Genomic DNA, 25,045 nt, shown 5'->3' with positions numbered 1-25,045 from the left:
ACCAAGAGTGGTTTGAAAAAAAGTCACTTCACTTTTACATACTTTATATGTGTGTGTGTGTGTGTGTGTATACATATATATATGTGCAAATTTTAATCAAAAACACCAAGTTGAAGAGGTAAAACAGCTACACTATCTAAATTTGGAATCTTATGTATAATATCTTGAACTATATTATGTAATTTTTATCCACAAATCTTGATTAATGGTACTGCCAACCACTCAGTTTCTGAATCTCTTTGACCCTATTTATCACTTATATTCCATTGGGTACCAGGCCCTATTGATTTTACCTTCTAAATACATCTTCATGTCCTTCTCATTTTTCACTGGATAAAACATACATAAACTGGGCTTGTAGTCTCTAGTATCACTATGTCCATCTCAACCCTAATACTATCAAAAATGTTATTAGAATGTAAACAAAAAAGGGATGCCTGGGTGGCTAAGTGGTTGAGCATCTGCCTTTGGCTCAGGGTGTGTTCCCATGGTCCTGGGATCGAGTCCTGCATCAGACTCTCTGCATGGAGCCTGCTCCTTCCTCTGCCTATGTCTCTGCCTCCCTGTGTGTCTCTCATAAAGAAACAATTTTTTAAAAGAAGTAAAAAAAGAAACCAAAATACCAAATATGATCACATCTCCCTCCTGCCACAATAACTTCTGTACATTTACCCTGCATTCAGGCTAAAATCCAATTCCTTAGATAGTCTTTCATATTCTGACCTAGACTGACTTCTTCTAATTATCAGACATACTTGTACATGTACCTTCTGTTCCAATCTTACAGGCTTTTCCCCAAGTTTCTTAAAACTGATTTTGGCTATTGACACCGCAATTTTCATAGATTTTAAGGCTCTCACAAATATATATAAATAATATTGGAATCTAATCTAGATTTTGCAGAATCAATGGATACAGAAGCTTAAACTTGATCCATTTTACCACTGGGAGAGAAAAAATAGACTGCCTTATTTTAAAAAATTAGGAATTAGGAAGTAGTTTTCAAAAGCATAGTAAGAAAATGAACAGATTTATTATTCAGATAAACATTAAAACTCAAAACTGTTATGATACAAATAAAAAACTTAAAAAAGGATAAAATTCCTAACTACTTACAGAGCACAAATTGACTACATTATCTAAGAAACTGTTTCAAATGGGGATAAAATATTAATACTAAGCAGTAATTTTTTATCAGCCTTTCCTACTATAAAGCTAATTTATTCAATAAAGAATGGCTGAGTGTCTAATATGTATTGAGCCCTATTCCTTCATATTTAGGATAAAAAAGAATAAGTCTCAGAAACTGACAGATGTACAGAGTGGTATAGAAGAGACATAATTTCAAAGCAGTGTTATTAATGTTTAAATGTATGCTGGGGCACCTGGGTGATGCAGTCAGTTAAGCCTCCAGCCCTGGTTTCCGATCAGCTCACAATCTCAGGATCATGCTCACTCAGCATGGAGTCTGCTAAAGTTTCTCTCTCTCTCCCCATCTCCCCTCCTGTCATCCCCCCACCTCCGCTCACTCTCTCTCTAAAATAAATTCTTAAAAAAAAAAAAAAGATAAATGTAAATAAATAGGCAAAGTGCTGGCACAAATGACAGAACAAAGACTTCCTATTTTGGCAAACTAGATAAAGTTTCACACAGAAGACATTAAGCATACTGTATGGTTTTGATTAATATAAGTTAACCAGAAAAATGGCAAATAGAAAAGGTATTACAGTCACAGAAGTACAAAACAACAGTGCCTACTGGGAAATTATCAGTATTTACATATGTCTGGAGCTTAGGAATACCAGAGACTGGGTCTGAGAAGTTAGTTAGATCAACATCACAAACTCTCATGCTAAGGAAAATTTTAAACTACCTATTTTCTTAGAGATAATGTCATCAGTATACATCCAACGTACAAACCTACAGAACAGAAATACTTTTATTACAGCACTTAGAACACTTTTCTTATAAGATTTATTTATTTGAGAGCAAGGAGAGAGAGTGCGCATGCCCACAAATGGAGGGAGGGGCAGAGAGAAAGGGAAAGAGAGAACCCCAAACAGACTCACAACGGAGCATAACACGAAGCTTGACCCAGGTCTCGATCCCAGAACCCAGCAACCTCCACAAGACCTGAAAATCATGCTCAACCAACTGAGCCACCCAGGTGTCCCTGAACACTTGTTTTAAACATATGCTTCCTCCTCTATACTTCTGACCAGCTTGAGGGCCAACACCATTCACACATAGCTCCTTTGAGGCATTATTTCTCAACTTAAATGGCATACAATCTTTACATAGCAAGCACTAAATAAATGACCAAACAGGAAGAATGTATTAGGCAAAAGAACACATTTCACTAGTTCTCAAAGCAGTAGGTCATGTCATAAGATTTACTTAAACACCACATGTAAGTTTGCTACATACATTGATTAGAATAGTGGTTGTCAATATATTAAAAGAAAAAGCAGATTAAAGAGCAGTATGTGTAATATAATCAACTAATATCTATAAGCATATATGCAATTTTTAAAACCCAGTGGGATATTGATTTAACAACAAAAAGAAAGATTTGGAGGAGACGACACTAAGAACTTTGGAGCCACATTATCAAGGTTCCAATCAGCTTCCAACCACTAACTCTGCAACCTCATGCAAGTATTTTAATCTTTCTGTGACTGTACTTCCATAAAATGGGGACAATAAAAGTACCTATACCTCACCGGCTTGTTGTGGGGATTAAAAATATTATCTGACATTCAGAACAACTCTGGCATACAGCAAATGCTATGTAACAAGTGTTTCCTAATTATATTTTATTTTTCTTACCAAAAATAAAATTCTTATCATCATAGACTTTATTGTATACTGTAGATCCTAGAAGAATTGGTTTAGGAGAAGGCATTCTCTTTGCCTCATAAGGATTTTTAAAACCTTTGTATTCACTTATTCAACAAATATTCAGGGCAGCCCTGGTGGCTCAGCGGTTTAGTGCTGCCTTCAGCCCAGGGTGTGATCCTGGAGACCCAGGATCGAGTTCCACGTCAGGTTCCCTGCATGGAGCCTGCTTCTTCTCACTCTGCCTGTGTCTCTGCCCCTCTCTCTCTCTGTGTCTCTCATGAATAAATAAATAAATAAAATCTTTAAAAAACAAAAAAACAAATATTCATCAAGCATTTCCATGTGTCAAGTTTTAGGTCTTTATCAAGTGTCTTCCTAGGTCATTACACTCTAGAAACCTGGCCATCTCCTCTATTCCATAAAAAAGAGAGACAGTATATTCAGATCTACACAATTCCTATTCCTAACCTGGATCTGCATAACTTCTGCTCTCTTTAGCAAATTGATCCACATAACTTTTTAGATGCTTCAAACAGTCCTCTACTTTTTTAGTAAAGAAAAATTTAGAAAAACACTTACTTAAAAAGAACCTAAGTTTATAGGCCCTAACACTATACTACTTATAAAAATTATAGCAAAAATGTAGAAAATATGTTGGCTAAAAAAAATGCAAGTACATATCAACACAGCAAATACTTGCAATATAATCTTTCTTGTCCAGAAGGACACTGAGTCTTTATCAGTGGGATATTTTGAGTACAGCAGAAAACAGAACATGGAAATCACATCACACAAAATTAGCTGTTTTCAAATATGCATAAAAATGAAATGATACCAGTCATGACAGAAAATCATAGTGAAAAATTTAAATGGAATTACTTTTAATTGAATATAAACAGATTTAGACCTACTATGTGAAATCATCTTTCACCATTTGGTATAAGGTATTATATGAATCACAAGAATGTACTGTTAGTACACCATTAAGTCGCTTTTTATTTAAGATTTATTTTTTAGGGGTGCCCAGGTGGGTGAGTCAGTTAGGCATTTGCCTTTGGCTCAGGTCATGATCCTAGGGTCCTGGGATCAAGGCCTATGAACTCAATCGAGCCTGCTTCTCCCTCTACCTCTGCCCCCAATTTGTGCTTGCTCTCTCTCTAGTATACTCTCTCTAATAAATAAATAAAATCTTTAAAAAATAATTTTTTTAAGTAACTTTACACTCAACATGGGGCTTGATCTTACAAACCTGAGATCAAGAGTCACATGCTCCACAGAGAACCCATGCCAAGGAACCCCAAATAAATCATTAAGTTTTAAACAAGCATCTTTCTGTGCCATGTACTCTATTAACTTAGTACCACAAAGAATAATTAAACTTAGGTTCTTTATTCTCATTCTTTCACACTGAAATATCTACTCTGAAATGTCTTAGATAGAATTCCCATTATTCTTAATCCATAAAATAGATGAAGAAAAATTTGTTTAAAAGTAGTAAAATTCCTAAACATTTCATAAAGTATATGGAAAAATGTCAAAATTTAAAAGCGCATAAATTGTGGTTATCAAGCAAGAAAATTTATTCCTGTTTGTATCTAAAAGAATCTCACATTTCAAGAGAATTATAATCCTCAATGCTAATTAATTACCTAAATAATCAAATATATTTTAATGATCAGATTTTTTCCACCCACCTCTGAAAATGGTGACTATACAGCTGTGTTGGAATACCAAGAATACGATCATATATAGCTGTAACTTCTCTCAGGTTTCCCTGTTCATTTTCCCAGTTTATATACATTTCCCACAGTCTGTCAGATCGGAAATCTGTTCCTGCAGCTAGAACAGCATGCTCGAAAGTTCTGAAAAATTAAATTACCTCTAAGTTATCTTTCCAAAATAAAATCACTTTTAAAATATTATTTCTATACCTTGCAATATATATAAATATCAAATCATTAGGTTGTACAACTGAAACTAATATATATCAATTATACTTCAGTTTAAGATAAAAATAAAAATAAAAATAAAACATTATCTTTAAATTTCAAAAGATCACACTAAAGTCAAAATTACATTCATCTGTTCCTATACAAGTAGGGAGTAAAAGGCAGAAGGAATAACAGAAAAGTGTATGATAGCTATTTTTTAAAGAGTAAGTAAACATAGAATATGTATACTTTTATGTAATTTTATCTTATACAGAATTATAATGCAAAACGTACACATTGCAAACATACAGAGTGACAATGCAGACACTTAAATATGTGTGAAACTTGAAATGTTTGTTGAATAGATTCATTTACAGCAGAAGAGACAAATTTTATCTCAATTTAATGAATCATTTTCTGGCAAAGTAACTCTCCAAGAAGGGACCCAACTGCCTTGTAAGGTAATGAAAAGTATACATACATTTCAAAACTTTCAGAAGTTCTCTTCTGATTGTAAAATTACAGATTACTAAAAAAAAAAAAAAAAAAAACACACAAACACCACTACCACCACCACTACCATGTGCTTTTAAACTACCTAACTCATTTCAAGAGATTTTTGTAAGCAATTTTAATCATTGGATTTGATATCCCAGTTGGATAAAACTTTTAGGTACATATTTTCAAAATGAATACATTCAAGAGGGATTTTTTTTTTTTTTTTTTTTTTTGGTAAGAGGGATTTTTAATGGTATAAAACTACACTACCTGAATTAATCTACAACTTTAATAGGATTCCAATCAAAGCTCTAACAAATTTTGACTGGAACAGGTGAAACATATTCTAACATTTAACATTCGGCTAACATACCAAAAAACCAATGCAGAGGGCATTTCCTGAAAAGTATCAAAAGAAATTAGGAAACTATAGTAATTAACAGTATGGTGATGGGTAGGTAACAGAAAAATAGGTCACATAATAGTTCCAAGAAAATAAAACAGAGGAGTATACATGTGAGAATTCAGTATATAATAAAGAAATTTTAAATCAATGCAGAAAAGTTGGACAAAATAAAAGGTTAATCTGTCTTAAGACAGATTTAAATGTCAGATGAATGATAACACAAAAAACTTTTAAAAAATTAGAAGAAAATACCAGATTTATATATTCTTGGCAAGACAGGCACAAGACTCACACCAATAAAAGATTAAAGACTGAACCACAGTTAAAAAAAAAAAAAAAAAAAGATTAAAAAAAACGATAAAAAGACATCCTAAACAAAGTTTAAAAATGTTCTAAAACTGGAGAAATATGGTAACATACATAAAAGGATTAAGAGTGTGTATATGCATGCATGTACACATGTATATGTTTGCACCTAAGGTTTTCAAGACAATAAAATACATGTTACTGCCCCTGCAGAATCCCAAAATGATTCAGAAAATTAAAGCACCAAACAAACACTAAGAAATGTGGGGGGAAGGAAGGTTGGGAGAGGAAGTATGATAAGAAAGTAAGGAACTAAAGACAGGACGTTTACAAGAAGGTTGCCTTAAGGAATGGTAAGAGATCTTAAACTTCCCTTCCTACCCAGCTGTGGGATTTCAGGAGAGAGGTATACATTCCCCAGGCAGATCAGATGATCCCTCAATGAGAATCTGTCTGGTACAGTAGTAAGGCATAAGGATACCACCACTGGAACTCCCCCAACAAAAACCTGAGTGGCCATTTGATCACCCTACTGTGAAGTCCACCAAGCCAGCTAATAATACCCTGCATACAAGACACAGAGCTTATATTCAGTTTATTAAAATATAATCCTTAACATGAGCAGAAATCAGACAAGTCAGAGATGAAAACAAGTAAAAAAAAAAAAGCTTCAGAGGAAACAGTGCTGGGAGCAGAGGAAAACTTCCAACACTTAATACTTTTTTTTTTAAATAATAAAAAAATTATTAAGCCATGAAACAAGACTAGGAAGATATAAGAAAAGGAACAATAAACAAAAAAGATTCTTGGACATTAAAAAAAAATGATGGCAGATATTAAAAATTCAATATAAGTATCAAAGAAACACCTCAAAAAGTCAAACAAAATATGTCAAGTAAAAAGTAAAAAAATTAAATGATGAAAACAGAAGATCTAATGTCCAACTATTAAAAATAATAGAGAAAACCACAGGAAGGAAATTATTAACATAAGAACATACACAATAACATTATTTATTAATTTTATTATGTTTTTTTAGGCGAACTCTATGCCCAACCTGGAGTTCAACTCATGACCCCAGGATGAACAGCTGCATATTGTATTGACTGAGCCAGGTAAGCACCCCAATAACATTTCTCAGAAGAGAAAGACGTGAGCACCACAGATTGAAAAGGTCTATTAAGTAAGCACAGTAAATTACAAAAAGAAAACCCACACCAAAGCATACCATTGTAAAATCATATTTATGTCAAAGATAAAGAGAAGATTTTAAAAGCTCCCATGAGGAAAAACAAGTCATACAAAGGGAAGCCACAGAGTTATCATACTTCTCAATAATACCACCAGAAGCTAGAAGAGAATGGAGAGATGCCTTCAAAGCCATAATGAAAAATTACTTCCAATTCAAAATTCTATACCTCACTGGACCATCAACTGGGTGTTTCAAACTTACAAAAATCTTATTTTTTTTTTCTATCCAAGAATCCTTTATCAAGAAGTTATAGGACACACTCCTCTAAAGGTAGGCATAACATTAGAAACGACAAATACCCACCATTTGCTTCGACGTGGATGGAACTGGAGGGTATTATGCTGAGTGAAATAAGTCAATCGGAAAAGGACAAACATTATATGGTCTCATTCATTTGGGGAATATAAAAAGTAGTGAACGAGATTAAAGGGGAAAGGAGAAAAAATGAATGGGAAATATCAGAAACGGAGACAGAACATGAAAGATTCCTAACTCTGAGAAACGAATTAGGGATGGTGGAAGGGGAGGTGGGCGGGGATGGGGGTGACTGGGTGATGGGCACTTGACGGAATGAGCACTGGGTGTTATTCTATATGTTGGCAAATTGAACATCAATAAAAAATAAATATACTAAATAAATAAATAAATAATAAAGGTAGGCATAAGCCAAGAATAAACAGGATTTAATAAAGTCTCAAAAATAGAGCTTGAAATCCCAGGAAAGAGGTAAAGATATTTCCTAGAACCACGAAGAAGAAATCCCAAAATAATTGCTGTATGGCAGAAACAGAACAGAGCAACCAATCCAGACTATAGAAGACAAGGTTCCAAGAGGGATATCCACCAAGAGGAAAGGTTAAAAATGCAATTTACAAATTCCAGAGTAGAATTCTCCTTCACAATTTTCAGATTACATAAATAACACCAGACATATACACTTTTTAACTTCCAAAAAATAACTTACCTAGCATTTGTACATTGTGGAAAGTCAGTATTAATACTGACTACCAAAAGTAGCTATTGGAGGGAGTGGTAAGTTTTCTAAGAAAACTAAGCAAATAGGAAAAAAGGAGAGTTGAAAAGCAGTAATTAATTCAAGGAAAAATAAAAGGCCCTGAAACCTACCCATATTAGAAAAAATAAGAAAGGGAAGACAGGGTATAAGTGAACTAAAAATCTCATCTACCATAACAAAACCATGATGTAATGAAGAGAGAGAAAAACCAGGAAAGAGCTACTATTATAAAAATGTAGAAACAGCTAAAATACTTGGAGAGGTACAGAGAATGCTTTTTGTTACAAGCAGTTTCAACAGTGACTTTTTAAACTATATGCACATAATTTGATAAAAACAAAAATAAAAAACACATTTAAAAATTCCTATAATCAGGATGCCTGGGTGGCTCAGTGGTTGAGCATCTGCCTTTGGCTCAGGGCATGATCCCAGGATCTGGGATGAAGTCCCACATCAGGCTCCCCGCAGGAAGCCTGCTTCTCCCTCTGCCTGTCTCTGCCTCTCTATCTGTCTCTCTCATGAGTAAATAAATAAAATCTCTTAAAAAATTTAAAAATTAAAAAATGAGATCACTGGAGGTTAAAAAGAATGTGTCACGACTAAAAAAAAATATGACTACTCTCATATTCTGTGGGAGTTTAAAATTGATACCAGGGGATCCCTGGGTGGCGCAGCGGTTTGGCGCCTGCCTTTGGCCCAGGGCGCGATCCTGGAGACCCGGGATCGAATCCCACATCGGGCTCCCGGTGCATGGAGCCTGCTTCTCCCTCTGCCTGTGTCTCTGCCTCTCTCTCTCTCTGTAACTATCATAAATAAATAAAAATTTAAAAAAATAAAAAATAAAAAAAATAAAATAAAATAAAATTGATACCACTTTTGAAAGAACATACATTAGATAAAACTTAGCTATGTTTTCTCTTTGACAAAAGTTCCACTTCTAGCATGCTCTACATAAATAGACAACTACAAACATGTTTACTGCACCACTGATTATTTCCTATAAATAAAGATTTGGTCAAATAAAATACAGTACTATGATATCACAAAATACTTTTGCAATGCTTGAAAAAATACGAGAGATTCTAAAACATTCTATTACATTAAAAAAATCAAATATGTACACATGTATGTATATGAAAGAACACACAATTCAGAAACCATGAAGGGAATGGGATTGGGGACATAAGGAACAAGGATATGAAACAAGGACATTATTATCCACAATTTTTATAATCATGTAGAAGTTTATTACATGTATCATTTTTTTAAACAGTAAAAAAAAATCTATGTTAAACAGTTTAACATTCATGAGTAGTTCTACTATCAACATCAGAATACTTATTTCTACTTTGAATACATTTGAATATCAATGTTTAGCATACCCTCTTATTGTACTGTTTGTCTCAGGATCACCAGGGTCCAATGTTTCTTTTAAGAAGTTTATATAATGTATCCATAGGTCAACACTAAGAGGTATTGCCTGAAGCCCCCGCCGATACACCTAAGAAGAAAACAACAAACTGTACTTCAAATATTTAATTATTTCTTAACAGAGAGGCAACACTGTGTTATCCGGTGAACCTTAGAAATACTAATTACTGGAATTTTGTTTAAATAATCTACCATTACCATTTGGGTGGAGGTTGGATAGAACATGGCAATGTTCTGATCCCCACGTGCAGAGTCTTGATCTTCAAAGCGCAGCAGTCCCTGCATTCTGACCGGGTTGTGTGGGCAGGCTTTGGGTTACAGACCATAGGGCACAGACCCATTAGAGCATCAATGACAGCGTCTGACCAAAAATGCAATAAGACGTAGCAAATGTGACTAGCAAACCAACTATATTGTTTGGAAAATGAGAAATAAATGTAAGTGAGAGAAAAGCCCTGCCCTACTTGTTAAGCTGCAGTGTAATACAGAGGCTTGCACTGCAAAGCTTGACAAACTGTAGAGGTTTAACGCACCTGCCAACAAAGAGAGAAAATATTAGCTACAAATGCCACAAGAGTGACAAATGCAAATAAAATACCCTATAAAATTGTTTGACCATAAATCGTAGGTACTGCCAGCCAAAAAAAAAAAAAAAAAAAAATTTTGTTTCGTTATTATTTGGCTTACAGTACCTAATGGAGATAATTTTATTCAGTAATGTACGCACCTCATCTGATTGTTTAATGTTGTCATGCCGCTTTTCAAGGTCTGCATACTTTTTCCAGTAACCATAGCAATACGGATAGTGTATGAAAAATTTGTCAAACGCTTTCCTGGCAGCCATCAAGTGATTCTGACGAAAATAAAACAAGGTGTTTAAAAATCTTCGAAGTTTTTGTCACAAAAATATTTATTATTTCTTCCAAATGTATTATCTCAAATAAAATAAATGGCAGATTTAAAAATCACACACACACAACAGCTCTTTTCCCTACATATTATAGTCTTTTCCTTTTAAACAAAAGGAAGGAACTATTAAATAGCAAGGTAACCTTTTACTTCAGTGATCATACACACACATGTGCACACATACACAAACCAATTATTACAAATATTAGACTTGGACAAATGTCATGAAAATTATTTAAAGCTAAAAAATGTACATATATTCAGTTTAACCTGAAAATTATAAAAGAGGCAACTTTAATTACAAAACAGTAAACCTCATCTGATATTACTTGATTAATCTATCCCTTCTAGTCCCATTTAAATAGTTACTAACCTCCTGTTCTACATACTGAAGCAAATATACCCAGCCTGTAAAATCCTGAGGATTGTTTTCTACAGTTTTCCAGAATTTTTCATATTCTGGAGGGAAATTTGCTTCTGTTTCTGTCACTGGAAGGTCCACAGCATTTGCTATTTCATTTTCTTCTGTAGTTGCATTCACATTAGGCGATCCATCAGGGGACTGTTCCATTTCCGTAACATTCATAATCTCAGTACTGAAATCAGCAGATTGTTCTACCACTACCTCTGAACTGTTGCCTGTGCTGCCATTACTAGAATTCCTGTACTCATCCATGTGAGAATTTTGCATAGTTGTTTGTCTTCAGTTAATGATCTGTGGAAACACAAATAAAAAGGAACATCTTCCAAATGTTTATTTGGCATCATCAAAACCACCTTTTAAAACCCCAGTTAGCTATTAAAGGAATATATTAATTTCATTCTTGATCTCTAAACAATGGAACCGTGAATCAAAGAATACATGTATACTAAATCTGGGAAGATGCTGACATTTTGTCTCTAGAAAAATTGCATTAGCCATGTGGCAAGTCACTTTTAGTTGTCTATCCAATATCTTCTCTCATCATCTTCCTAATAAAATACTGTTTTTGGTCAGGTTAGCACTATATTTAGCCCCTTACAGGGAATCCTGAGACTGAAAGGGGTATCTGCTGCAAAGCTCTGGAAAAGATTTTGTTTTTCTGATAAAAAGGGACAGTCACAGGACACCTGGGTGGCTCAGCGGTGGAGCGTCTGCCTTCAGCTCAGGGCATGATCCTGGAGTTCCAAGATCAAGTCCCACATCAGGATTCCTGCATGGAGCTTGTTTCTCCCTCTACCTGTGTCTCTGCCTCTCTCTCTGTGTCTCTTATGAATAAATAAAATCTTTAAAAAGGGGAGGGGGCAGGCACAAATAGCGAAGGTTCTACTACTTCCCAGTTTGAATGTGAACATACCTAAAACAACTTACGTCCTTGAAGCAGTCAATATGGGAATGGCAAGAAAAATTAAGAAATGCTAGCTCTGACATCATCAAGCTACTAATAAGAAAGACAATGCCACTTCATACTGTGTAAGAACATAAGTTGCTATTTGTTTAAACTAGCATCAATAGACACATTTTCTATTACTTGCAGACAAATGAAGTCCTAATTGATTAACCCATTAACAAAGCATGATAATGTCCATTTCTTCATTTCCCCTTGTCAACACTAAGTATCATAAAACCTAATTTTTGTTCATTTGATTAAAAAGAAACTATCTCACTGTGATTTGCATTTCTTTAACTGTGAGAAAGCTGAATTTCTATTTTTTCTTAAATGTCTTCACATCCTTTCTTCATATTTTCTATTACATTACTAATTTTTATTCTTATTGATTCATACAAGCTCTTTTTAAGCTAAGGAAATAAGATCTTTATAATACACATTGTAATTTTTTGTTTTTCTTCTTTCTAGTTTTTTGTGTGTATTGAAGTTATCTTGTAAATTGTCAAGCAGATATGAAATCCAAATTTTAAAACATTATTTCAAAATATAGTGAAACAAAATTTTTCCCAACAAAGGAGAAATTTAACATGTAAAATCAGGAGACCTTCTGAGGCTGAATGCCACTGGAAGAACTATAACCAGGTAAGTCTATGGAACATTGTTTTTGTTTTTGTTTTTTTAAAGATTTTATTTATTCATGGGAGACCGAGAGAGAGAGAAGCAGAGACACAGGCAGAGGGAGAAGCAGACTCCGTGCGGGGACCCCCAATGTGGGACTCGACCCCAGGACCTCAGGGTCACCTGAACTGAAGGCAGACACTGAACCACTGAGCCACCCGGGGCCCCAAGTCTATGGAACATTAAAAAAAAAGTGGGGATTGGCTTCCAGATGGCTCAATCAGTTGAGGCCCAACTGTTGGTTTCAGCTTAGGTCAGGATCTCACGGTCCTGGGATATAGCCCCACATGGGGTTCTGCGCTCAAGGACATCTACTTGAAGATTCTCTCTCCCCCTTTCCTACTGCCCCTATCCGCACTCATGCACGTGCATGTGCATGCTCTCTCTCTCTCAAATACAACTTAAAAAAAAAAAAAAAAAAGTAGGGGGAGGAGAGAGAAGAGAAAAATAAAGAAGGGGGTAGTTAGGGTGGGGACAGAAAGTTAATGGCCTAATGTACGTTGTCCAATACTAATTATATTCCTGGTAGAGAATTATCTACGTATATAAGATAAAGTCCTTTTACTCTAAGGCTTATTAATTTATTGAAAAGGCTGAGTGAAGTAAGTTAATCGGAGAAGGACAAACATTATATGTTCTCATTCATTTGGGGAATATAAATAATAGTGAAAGGGAATATAAGGGAAGGGAGAAGAAATGTGTGGGAAATATCAGAAAGGGAGACAGAACGTAAAGACTGCTAACTCTGGGAAACGAACTAGGGGTGGTAGAAGGGGAGGAGGGCGGGGGGTGGGAGTGAATGGGTGACGGGCACTGGGGGTTATTCTGTATGTTGGTAAATTGAACACCAATAAAAAATAAATTTAAAAAAAATTTATTGAAAGGCTATCAAAAACAGGCAAAAGAGAAAGAGAATTTAAATGAAACAAAGTCAAAGTTTAGAGAAATCAACTGAAAATTACATCCATCTAGAAGAGCTTCATGAAATACAGAACTGGGTCTTAACTTTGAAAAAAAAAATAATAATAATGAATTATTCCAGAATAGAAAAAAGCCCACTTGACTTGATGGAACAATCTTCTTGACAGTAGACAAAGAGGCAGAAATTAGGATTGATTCAAAGATGAGAGAGAAACTGACCAGAATGAACATGGTTTATATTGGGGAAGAAGGGTAAGCAGCAGAGTAAGCAGGGCAGAGCCAGAGGGATTTAAGAAAAAATGACAGAAGTACACAGGCATCTGCGAAGAAATAATACAAGCAACAAACCTGGTTGGTACATAGTTAAAAAGAATCCAAAATATCAGACTACTAGAAAAAATAAAGTTCTCTTCCCATAAGCTTTTCCAGGTTTAAGCCATTTGAGGCCCTAGAAAAAGGCAAAGAAGTTCTCTATTTTTTTCTTTTCCCCTTCCTTTATTTTTTTAATATTTTATTTATTTATTCATGAGAGACACAGAGAGGCAAAGACATAGGCAGAGGGAGAAGCAGGCTCCCCATGGGGAGCCTGATGTGGGACTAGATCCTGGGACTGCAGGAACATGCCCTGAGCCAAAGGCAAACACACAATCTCTGAGCCATCCAAAGCATCCCTCCTCTTCCTTTAAAGAAAAGACACATTTGAAGATTAATTTTCCATATGCAAATTAGTCATTGGTTTCTGTCTTTTGATTTCAAAGCCGCTGTCAAACAAAATCTTAGGTTGATACACTGACCAGCCCTATTCTAATTGCATACTTAAGTGGGACATAATGGTTTCTTCTGCAATCAGCAAATTTACCACACCCCTGCATCTATCAATTATTCCACACCCTACAATTAAAGTGTTGTAAAAAGAATTAAGAATATCATCCTTACCCTTCGGAAATCATTTTTCTGATTACTCCAAAAATCACAGAGCCAAAATAATAATACAGTGAAGTTATTTTTTAAATAAGTTTTTCCAACATATTCTTCATAATGTGGCAATTAACTAGTCCCACTTTATTCTTGACAACAACCAGTAACTTCCAATTGGCAAAATAAAACAGCAAAGGGGCAAAAAATATCAAAAGGAAGGAGACAACAGTGTGGTTTTAGCATAAAAACAAACCAACAGAACAAAGAGCCAAGAAATAAACTGCATATATAGTTAATGATTTTCGACAAGGGTTCCAAGATTATTCAACAAAAAAAGGGCAGTCTCTTTAACAAAAGGTGCTGGGAAAACTGGATATTCACATGCAAAAGAATGAAGCTGGAGCTTTACCTTACACCACATGCAAAAATTAACTCAAAATGGATTAAAAGCCTGAACGTAAAAACTTAAAAATATAAAATTTCTAGAAGAAAACATAGGAGAAATCTTCAGGATACTGGATGTGGCAATCATTTCTTGGAAATGATACCAAAAGCAAAGGGAACAAAAGAAAAAACAAATGGGCTATAGCAAACTTTAAAACTTTTGTGCATCAAAGAACACAACCAAGAGAGTGAAAAGACAACATAAGAATAAAAGGAAATATTTGTAAATCTTTGTACATTGTTGGTGGGACTGTAAAATGATGAAACTGTTACAGAAAACAGTATGGAGGTTCCTGAAAAAATTTAAAATAGAAGTAGTGTATATGACCTAAGAATCCTAACTTGGTATATATCCAAATTAACTACATGTAGAAACTCAAAGAGCTATATGCACACTCACATTCATAGCAGTACTCTCCACAACAGCCAGAAGAAGGAAACAACCCAAATGTCCATTGACAGATGAGTAAACAAAATGTAGTATATACAACGAAATATTATTCAACCCTTTTTTTTTTTTTTTTTAAGAGGAGGGAGAGTGAGTGCAAGCAAGGAGAGGAGGGGCAGAGAGAGACTCAAGCGGGCTCCACACCCAGCACGTGAGAAAGCAGGGCTCAATCTCAACGGAGATCACAACCTAAGCCAAAATCAAGAGTTTTTGGGTTTTTTTAAAGATTTTATTTATTTATTCATGAGAGACAGAGAGAGAGAGAGGCAGACACAGGCAGAGGGAGAAACAGGCTCCATGCAGGGAGCCTGATGTGGGACTTGATCCCGGGTCTGCAGGATCAGGCCCTGGACTGAAGGTGGCACTAAACCACTGAGCCACCCGGGCTGCCCCAAAATCATGAGTTTTAACTAAAATCAAGACATTTAACTAACTGAGCCAATCAGGTGCCTCATTCAGCCTTTAAAACGAAAGAAATCCTATCATATTCTAGATGGAAGAACCTTGTAGACATTATGCTAAGTGAAGTAAACCAGTCAAAAAAAAAAAAACCACCAACAACAACAACAACACTGTATGATTCTACTTATATGAGGTATCTAGAGTAATGAAATTCATAGAAACATAAAGTAGAATGCAGTTACCAGGGAATGGAGAGAGGGAGAAAATGGGAGTTAAGTACAGTTTCAGACTTGTAAAAAGAAAAGTTCTGAGTATGCCTGGGTGGCTCAGTGGTTGAGTGTCTGCTTTTGGCCCAGGGCATGATCCCAAGGTCCTGGAATAGAGTCCCACATCAGGCTCACCTCACCCCAGGAAGCCTGCTTCTCCCTCTGCCTATGTCTCAGTCTCTGTGTGCCTCTCATGAATAAATAAAATCTTAAAAAATAAAAAAAAAAGATGAAAAGTTCTGGTAATCTGTTTACAACCATATGTACTTAACACTACTGAACTACACACTTAAAAATAGTTAAGGTAGATTTTATGTTATGTAGTTTTTATCACAATAAAAAAAAGGTAAGAGAACAACTTAAAAATAACCAAATTAGGAAAAAAGTACAAAAGACTAGAAATTAGAATTTCCAAATCCCTTTCGCTTTTTTAAGTTTATTTATTTGAGAGAGACAAACACAGCAAAAGAGCACACAAACGGAGAAGCAGGATCCCTGCAGAGCAGGGAGCCAAACTCAGGGCTTGATCCCAGAAACCTGGGATCATGACCTGAGCCAAAGGCAGATGCCTAACCTACTGAGCCACCAAGGCACCTTCATCATAAGATGTAATAAGATAAATATTATAATGAACTAGGGGGAAAGGGAGAGTCCTACTTCTCTCCCTTAATAGCCTATGATCCTAGGGTCAGTCTTACTTTCCTCACTTCTAAATTAGAGAGTAATAATAATACTTTCACAGGACTGTTAAGAACATTAGATGAGACAGAAGCATGTGGGAAGTCTATAAATTCACATAAACAAAAGTATCACTCAAATAACAAATTCCTCAGAAAGTATTTTCAAACATAAGATGTTATACTTTAAAATACTAAGGAGGGCAGCCTGGGTGGCTCAGCGGTTTAGTGCCACCTGCAGCCCAGGGCTTGATCCTGGAGACCCGGGATGGAGTTCAGCATCAGGCTCCCTGCATGGAGCCTGCTTCTCCTCTGCCTGTGTCTCTGCCCCTCTCTCTGTGTCTCTCATAAATAAATAAATAAAATCATAAATAAAAAATAAATAGAATAGAATAAAATAAAATAAAATAAAATAAAATAAAATAAAATAAAATAAAATAAAATACTAAAGAAAAGGGCACTCTCTCACTCTCATTCTCTCTTGCTCTCACTCTTTCAAATAAATAAATAATACCTGTTTTAAAAAAAGGAAAAGACAAAAGAGGAAAAAAAGCTGTTGACTTTGACATCATAAAACTAGTAGTCAACAGTTTATCAAGAGGTCTATCTTATTTCTTAATTTTTCAATTTTAGACATTTTTGCTGTCTTACTACTAGAGAAGATTAAGATTTAGTTATTATACCAGACATGCTTCCACAACTTCTCTCTCACATACATGCTCCAATTTCTATCAGTTTGGAGTTAAATCAATATTCAGATTACATCAGTATGGCTATGTAAACATTTTTTTCAAGGTATCTTGTATACTCTAATTACATTTCCTTGCTTCTACTTCTTTAAATATTTTCTCATTATTTTCATATACCTGGTTTTCTTTGAAAATTGACCTCAAACTCCTGAAAAGCTCTTATAAAAGGCCTTCAAAAACAACTGACGGGATCCCTGGGTGGCTCAGCGGTTTGGCGCCTGCCTTTGGCCCAGGGCGCAATCCTGGAGTCCCAGGATCAGGTCCCACGTGGGGCTCCCAGCATGGAGCCTGCTTCTCCCTCCTCCTGTGTCTCTGCCTCTCTCTCTCACTCTCTCTCTCTCTCTCTCGGTCTATCATAAATAAAGAAGTCTTAAAAAAAAAAAAAAAAAAAAACTGACACCAGGGCTGCCTGGCTGGCTCAGTTGGTAGAGCATGTGACTCGATCTCAGGGTCCTGAGTTTGAGCCCCAGTTGTGGCATAGTTTATTTAAAATAAAACAAACAAACAAACAAAAAAAACAATTGATACTCATTTTCCCTTAGGGAGACATCCTTTTTGAAACAGCTAACCTTCTGCAGCAATTCAGACTGGTTTGTCTTGTCTAAGTTTGTTCACTTTGATACAAGGAATTCCTTTCACTCCTTTCCTGGGCTGAATCTCATTTATAACAGCCAAAATCCTTTTCTTTCTCGATTCTCTTTTAGAGAATCATTTCTATAAATTTCTAAAATAGGGTATATGGGGCAAAAAAATTAAGACTTTTCAATTCTAAAATTCTAATAACTGAATGATAGATTGTCTAAATATAAAATTCTAGAATGAAAATAATTGTTTCTTAAGGGTTTTTAAGGGGGGGGGGTGCCTGGCTGGCTCAGCTGGTGGAGCATGCAACTCTTAATCCCACGGTGGTGAGTTTGAGCGCCATGTTAGGTATACAGATTACTTAAAAAAAAAAAAAAAAAGTTTTGAAGGAATCTTTGTTTCCTAGCAGAAGGTGTTGTTTTATGTTTTAAAAGATTTATTCATTTTAGAGAGAGAGAGGGCACACACAGAGAGGAGGATAGATGGAGAGATGGAGAGACAAGGAGAAAAGAATAACTGATCCCAGACTTCATGCCGAGTGTGGAGAACAACGTAGGGCTCAATCCCACAAACCCAAGATCATAACCTGAGTTGAAACCAAAAATTGGGGGGGGGGGGGGGGGGAATCCCTGGGTGCATCAGCGGTTTAGTACCTGCCTTGGGCCCAGGGCATGATCCTGGAGTTCCAGGATTGAGTCCCACATTGGGTTCCCCGCAGGGGGCCTGCTTCTCCCTCTGCCTGTGTCTCTGCCTGCCTCTCTCCCTCTCTCCCTCTCTGTCTCTCATGAATAAATAAATAAAATCTTTAAAAAAAAAAAAAGTTGGACACCTGACCAACTGACTATGCCACCCAGCCGCCCCTAGGGTGTTGCTATATAGAATACTTCTCTATATGTGACCTGTTTTTTCCTCCGTGGTAGTGTTTAATCCAGGTGTTCTCAAATTCCGAAATGATGTGCCATAGGAAGTCTTTTCTACCCATTCTTCTGGCATTCATTCGGAAGGCCTATTTTAACCTAGATATTTACATCATTTAATTCATATATTCCATATTTATCATTTATGTGACAATTTTCTCCCCTTGGTTTTCTCTTTTTGTTCAACTCACATTACTCGGGTGTTGTACCTATTGGATGATCCTCTACTTTTCTTATCTTTTCCCACATTTTCCCCTATCCCTTTGATTCATTCTATTCTAAAAGACACTTTTACTAGATTTTTAATATATGAATCAAAGTTTTAATTCCTTTTTACTCTGAATAATCCATTTTACAGTTTTTTATTCCTGTTTCACTGGTGTAGTACCTCCTGCCATCTATCTGTAAAATCACTTTAAATTTTCTTCTGTTTTCAGCACTGTCTCTCTTCTGAGTGTTTTTTGACTATTTGTTTTGGTCTCTCAAGTAGAGTGATCTAACTGCTGTTCAAGTGTGAGGCATCACACAAAATCAGAAGCTAAAGCTTCAAAATTGGTGAACTTCAGTGCAGGATGGCATTCTACTGAGGGGGAATTCACTAAATGTCAGTGCTTTATTTCATTTCCCTGGTGTTAAGTTTTCCCAAAGAAGAATGTTTCAACTTAAAAATGTATAAAGAAGGCAACAAGCATTCTGGGAGCAAAGAAAACAGGACTAGAGATCTTACCACTCAATATGTAAACTTTCATTCAATTTCCCTTTTTCATCAAGATCCTTCATCCTGTCCCAACTCCCACCAGCTGTGTCAAAACTTCTCTGGTTCCACCCTTTTCAAATAATAAACATTCAGGTTTTTGTTGGCTGAACTATATGGAGAAGTAAAATCTAGAGTCTACACTACTCCAGACTTCAACTAATCCTAAAATTTTTAGCTCCAAGCAGCACTCTCATCTTCAGAGACACTTGATAACCAAGATTCCTGAGCCCTTCTGGAGTTTTGTGGGAAGATCCCTCTTATTTCTTAGGAATTTCCCTCTCTGCAGGCACAGAATGAATGCAGAAAAATGAAAACCTAAGTTTACCAGTTAAATCAGTCCATCTCTTTCTTCCAAAAACGTTAATTCTCATGTTGATACTTCCTCTTGTCTTTTGTCCTTTAGGGTTTACACGATTTTGTTTTTATGTTATCTTATTTTTTTATTTTACTGAAATTAGGTTTAAAATTATGCTGAACCCCATTCATGCAGTATTTTTTAATAAATTTCTAACCAATATAATTTCCTCCTGTAATAATAGTCATTCAATAGATATTTAGTGAGCAACTTCCATGTGTCAGATACTACTGTTCTAAGCACTGGAAATTTAACTGGGAACAAAACAAAGTCCTGACTCTCAAAGAGCTGACATTTTAATTTAAGAATATAGACATTTCTTTAAAAAAAAAAAAAAGTCTACAATATGTACATGATACTAAGTGCTAAGAACAAAAAAAAAAAAAAAAAAAAGGAAAGGATGATATAATAAGAAAGTCAAATTATACAAATATGTAGAGCAAGAAAATTCCAGGCAGCAGAAAAAGCACATTCTGAGACAATAGCTTGTTTAGCATAGTCACAGAAACATAGATAAGCAAGAAGAGTACTACGGCTGGATTTACTTAAATATCCCTCAATCTGGTTTGAGTCCTCCCTAATATTTAGCTTTACTGAATACATCATCATCAACCTCATGTAATGCCCATTTTCATTTAGCGTAAAGCTTTAAATTAACATATTCTGACCTACCAATAACACTTGTAGAATTTTCTCATAAAGAAATACTGAGGAATCCAGAGGCAACCTATTGGAAGTATTAGACTAACAAAGCTGCTATACAACTGAGAAATACACAAAAAAGTGACATTTTTCTAGTTAGAAATAATTCTTTTTAAAGCCCATTTTAGAGAATTAATCATGAACAAGCATGTTCATTGCAGCATTTTTTCTAGGAAAATAACCACCTGTTGGTTCACTATCCAGCCCAGCCTCAACCACTCCCAATAAAAATACTAATTTCTCATAATGAGCTATTTGTCACAACCAGTTGTCAGTCTTAGATTTCTACGAAGCTTCCATTTCCTTCTTAAAATTCTTTACATTTCCAAGAAGTAAATCTATTATGATATCAACCACCGAATCCTCTCCACCTCATTTGTAATGTTGCCTTTCACCCCCCCCTCCCCCTGCCAAAGTATTATTTGCTTTGTATCTCTACTATAGAACTCCTGTAATGGCTAAAATACTTAATCATCACTGGTCCACCTCTTCCCTTGGTCACAATGGATAAAGTATCTCTGCCCCTAACAAAGATCATACCCTGAACTCATGATTTGATCATTTCTCCCACCCATCTTCTCTGGAATAGTGTCTCTTAAATTATCTTTACTCTCCCGTTATCAGTTTCTCTCAGTGTCTTAAATCACTTCCACTAGCATTGTCATATAAATGGTTTTCTTCTATTTAAAAATTTATAACATATATACTACAATTTAGCTTAAATGCAAGCAAAGAACGGGTAATCAGTCATAAACTATGTTAAGGGTTTGGATTTTGTTCTAAGGACAAAGGCAATGAAGTTGAATTGAAACTTGTTATTTCTACTTCTGTAGCCTCCATTTACTCTTCAATTCGGTTTCTTCATCACTCTCTAAAATTTGCCAAGGTCACAATCTTCTTGTTTATAAGTCCAATTGAACATTTCCTAATTCATCTTTCTGATTTACTCTTTAAATAGCATCCAACAGTAATGACTTTTTACTTGAAAGGTTCTCTTTTCTTGCCTTCCCTGACATATTTCACCTAGCTTTCCTCCTACCATTCTGAATAATTTTTTTATATTTTATATTTATTTTTAATTTAAATTCAATTAAGAATTTCTTTTTCTTCTCAACAATCTTGTAAGAATTGGTAGCACCCGAGATTTTGTCCTCAGCTCTCTCCTTTTTTCAATCAACACTCTCCTTGGGCTAATAGTGTTCTTCCACTTGATATATTTTCTTCACTTGACTTCCAAGTCACATCATCACCTCTCCTACTTCACAATCACTCTTCTTCGTGAGTGAAGAGGCATGAGAGCTAGCCTACTGAGGCATCTGATCTTTCTTTCAAGGTCATCTACCCTTCTCTATCTCCATTAACTCCCAATCTCACATGGTTTTAAATATTAATTATATGCTAAGTCCCAAATTCTATCTCCAGCCCTCTTCAAGATCCATATATCCCACTGCTACTTTTATCATCTGCACATAGAGACATCTCAAATTACAAATTGTCCCTAAGTGAACTTCTGATATCTCCCCAAAAACGTGCTCCATCCACTGCCTTCCATGTCTGCTGAAAGGAAATCCCTCCTTTCAGATGCTCAGCCCAAAAATCTTGGGAGTCACCCCTGACTCTTCTTTCTCTTACAAACAACCACTCTGTTATGGAATCTTTCATATAGATTCAGCATACCACTCCTTATAATTATCATTCAAACCACTCATCTCTCATCTAGACTATTACAGTCTTCTATAACCTTCTATAGGTCTCACGCTTCTCCCCTTTGGTTGCACCCTACCCCTACTGCCCTGTCCCCAGTCCATTCTTAGCACAGCAGATACCACTCTTTCTAAAACATAAAAAAGACTATGTCATTCCACTGTTCCATCTCACAGAGTAAGAGTCAATGTCCTTGCAATAGGCCATGGCCCCTCTCCTACTATATATACCTTTTGACCTCATCTTTTTTTACTTTACCCTCACTCAGCCCCAACCACGCTGACATCTTGTCTTCTCTAAAACAGACCATACTCTCTAGCCTCAGAGCCTTTAAACTGGTTGTTTCCTCCACCCAGGGTGATCCTCTCCCAGATCTCCTCCTTTGTTGTTATGTCACCTCTTGGGGAGTCTGACTCTTGATTTGGGCTCAGGTCATAATCTCAGCCTGGTGTCAGGCTCTGTACTCAGTGGGCAGTCTGCTTGAGATTCTCTCTCTCCCCCTCCCCACCCCTACTCCCACTTGTACCCTTTCTCTCAAATAAATAAATAAATCTAGAAAGAAACAAATTAACTCACCTTCTCAATAAGACCTACCTGGGCAATCCTATTTAAAATTGTCACTTGCTCCCATCCCCAGCACACATGATCCCTTTTCCCATATTTGATCCCCTTTACCTTCATTTTTTTTTCTTTTATCCATGATATTGTACTCTAACATAATAATTTACTTATTTAGTATACCCTAACATAGGAATCAACTACCCCCTTTCTATTCACAGTACTACTGCTATAGTTTAAGTAATCATTATCTCCCCACTAGACCAGTATTTTTTCAACCTGCAGACTGCTTCAGACCAGCTTTCTCTCCTTTTTTGCATGTGAAAAATAAAACAGAATTGTTATCAGAGTACTTCACACACACAGTAAGGTACATTCTTTTGTGACATTTGCTGTGATTATACACACACACACACACACACACACAAATTCAATTATTGCATCCTAAGTTGCCTGGCATACTGAAGACATTACTTGTGAAAGAATGAATGAAAGCATGTCATCATATACTGCTATCATTTCAATTACTAGCTATTTGGGATAATACTGAGACACTATTGACTGAACAAGTATTTTGTTGAATGTCAGCCATTTTTAAGAATGGGAAAAAGAAAACTGACAAGATTAAATAATCTGTCCACGGTTACATGGTAAGGAACAGACACAGCATTCAAATCTCTTTTCTTTCTTTTTTTTTTTTATTTTAAAGATTTTATTTATTTATTCATAGAGAGAGAGAGAGAGAGAGGGCAGAGTCACAGGCAGAGGGAGAAGCAGGCTCCATGAAGGGAGGCCTGACGTGGGACTTGATCCCGGGTCTCCAGGATCACACCCCGGGCTGCAGGAGGCGCTAAACCGCTGCGCCGTGGTTGCCCTCTTTTTTTTTTTTTTTTTCCCCAAACCTCTTCTAACACCAAAACTCTCCCTGCTCTCTACTAATTTCTGCAGCCAACAAATTCTATTTTGGTTGAAGTTTGGTTTTGTTTTGTTTCCCAGTTCAGCTCCTTTCCACTTCAAGTCCTTAGTGTACCCAGTTTCTTCCATTTGGAATACTCTGCTACCCTTCTAGCTCATCCCCACTTAGAAACCTCAACCTAGCTAAAGCCTACTCATTCTTCTGTATGAAGTTTAAACATTACTTCTTGAAAAGTATTCCCATACACTCCATATTAGTTACATTCCTTCCATGATGCTTCCACAGCATTCTTTTTCTCCAAAGAAGAAATTACATTTGTGATGTAATAACCTTCTGTAATAACCTTCTTTACTTGTTTGATATCATCACTTTGTAATCTTAACTACAAGTTTCCTGAGAGTAAGGACCAGATCTACCAATACACAGGGATACAGCACACCCAGAGGCCTAATACTACACACTCAATTCACTGAATAATAGATGCTATTATAGTCCTTAGTTCCCCCAAACTAAATACTAACATATCATTTTCATAACCAAATAAGAAATGGTATAATAAAGTACTTGAGCTTTAGAGTCAGACAGAAGTGAATTAAACATCTGGCCCAGAAACTAATTAGGGAACACTGAGCAAAACAGTTAACCTCTCTAAGCCTCATTCACAAAATAATCACAAATACCTTGCCATAAAGGTTGACTTCTTTTCATTCACACTGCTATTACTACAGTTTTTTTAAAGATTTTATTTATTTATTCATAAAAGACACACAGAGAGAGGCAGAGACACAGGCAGAGGGAGAAGCAGTCTCCCCACAGGGAGCCCCATGTGGGACTTGATCCCAGAATCACACCCTGGGCCGAAGGCAGGTGCTCAGCCGCTAAGCCACCCCAGCGTCCTGCTATTACTACAATTTAGGTTATTTACCATCTCCGCTCTTTAAAAAAAAAAAAAAAAGTTCATTTATTTATTTAAACAATCTCTACACCATACACGGGGCTCTAACTCACAACCTGGAGATCAAGAGCCGCATGTTTTACTTACTCAGTCAGCCAGGCACCCCTATTTTATAATACCTCTTGAGTAATGTTTTT

At 36.0% G+C, this 25,045-nt stretch overlaps 1 protein-coding gene and 1 long non-coding RNA gene across 5 annotated transcripts in view; one reads left to right on the top strand and one right to left on the bottom strand.

Annotated features, from left to right (window-relative positions):
• The window catches only part of PRPF39 (pre-mRNA processing factor 39), a 38,427-nt gene that overhangs the window by 9,627 nt on the left and 3,755 nt on the right, over positions 1 to 25,045 (bottom strand). Inside the window, exons 1-5 of one of the 4 annotated variants that reach the window (XM_038544617.1) lie at positions 10,963 to 11,158; positions 10,408 to 10,533; positions 9,879 to 10,213; positions 9,632 to 9,750; positions 4,536 to 4,703 (exon numbers count right to left, since the gene is read on the bottom strand). In XM_038544617.1, the coding sequence (XP_038400545.1) occupies positions 4,536 to 4,703; positions 9,632 to 9,750; positions 9,879 to 9,965 (374 nt within the window). In that variant the 5' untranslated portion in view covers positions 9,966 to 10,213; positions 10,408 to 10,533; positions 10,963 to 11,158. Of the gene's footprint in view, positions 1 to 4,535; positions 4,704 to 9,631; positions 9,751 to 9,878; positions 10,214 to 10,407; positions 10,534 to 10,962; positions 11,305 to 25,045 lie in introns of those variants that run through there. The other 3 variants (XM_038544618.1, XM_038544616.1, XM_038544619.1) reach the window with 3 other exon arrangements.
• Positions 7,022 to 10,565, top strand: LOC119872852. The gene is made up of 2 exons (XR_005363211.1): positions 7,022 to 7,097; positions 9,709 to 10,565. It is a non-coding gene; the product is annotated as an uncharacterized LOC119872852 (long non-coding RNA).

Source organism: Canis lupus, chromosome 8, assembly GCF_011100685.1.
Source record: "Canis lupus familiaris isolate Mischka breed German Shepherd chromosome 8, alternate assembly UU_Cfam_GSD_1.0, whole genome shotgun sequence".
In the NCBI taxonomy this organism is placed as follows: Eukaryota; Metazoa; Chordata; class Mammalia; order Carnivora; family Canidae; genus Canis; species Canis lupus.
The sequence above is the reverse complement of the archived record's forward strand: the minus strand, read 5'-3'. Positions and strand labels throughout refer to the sequence as shown.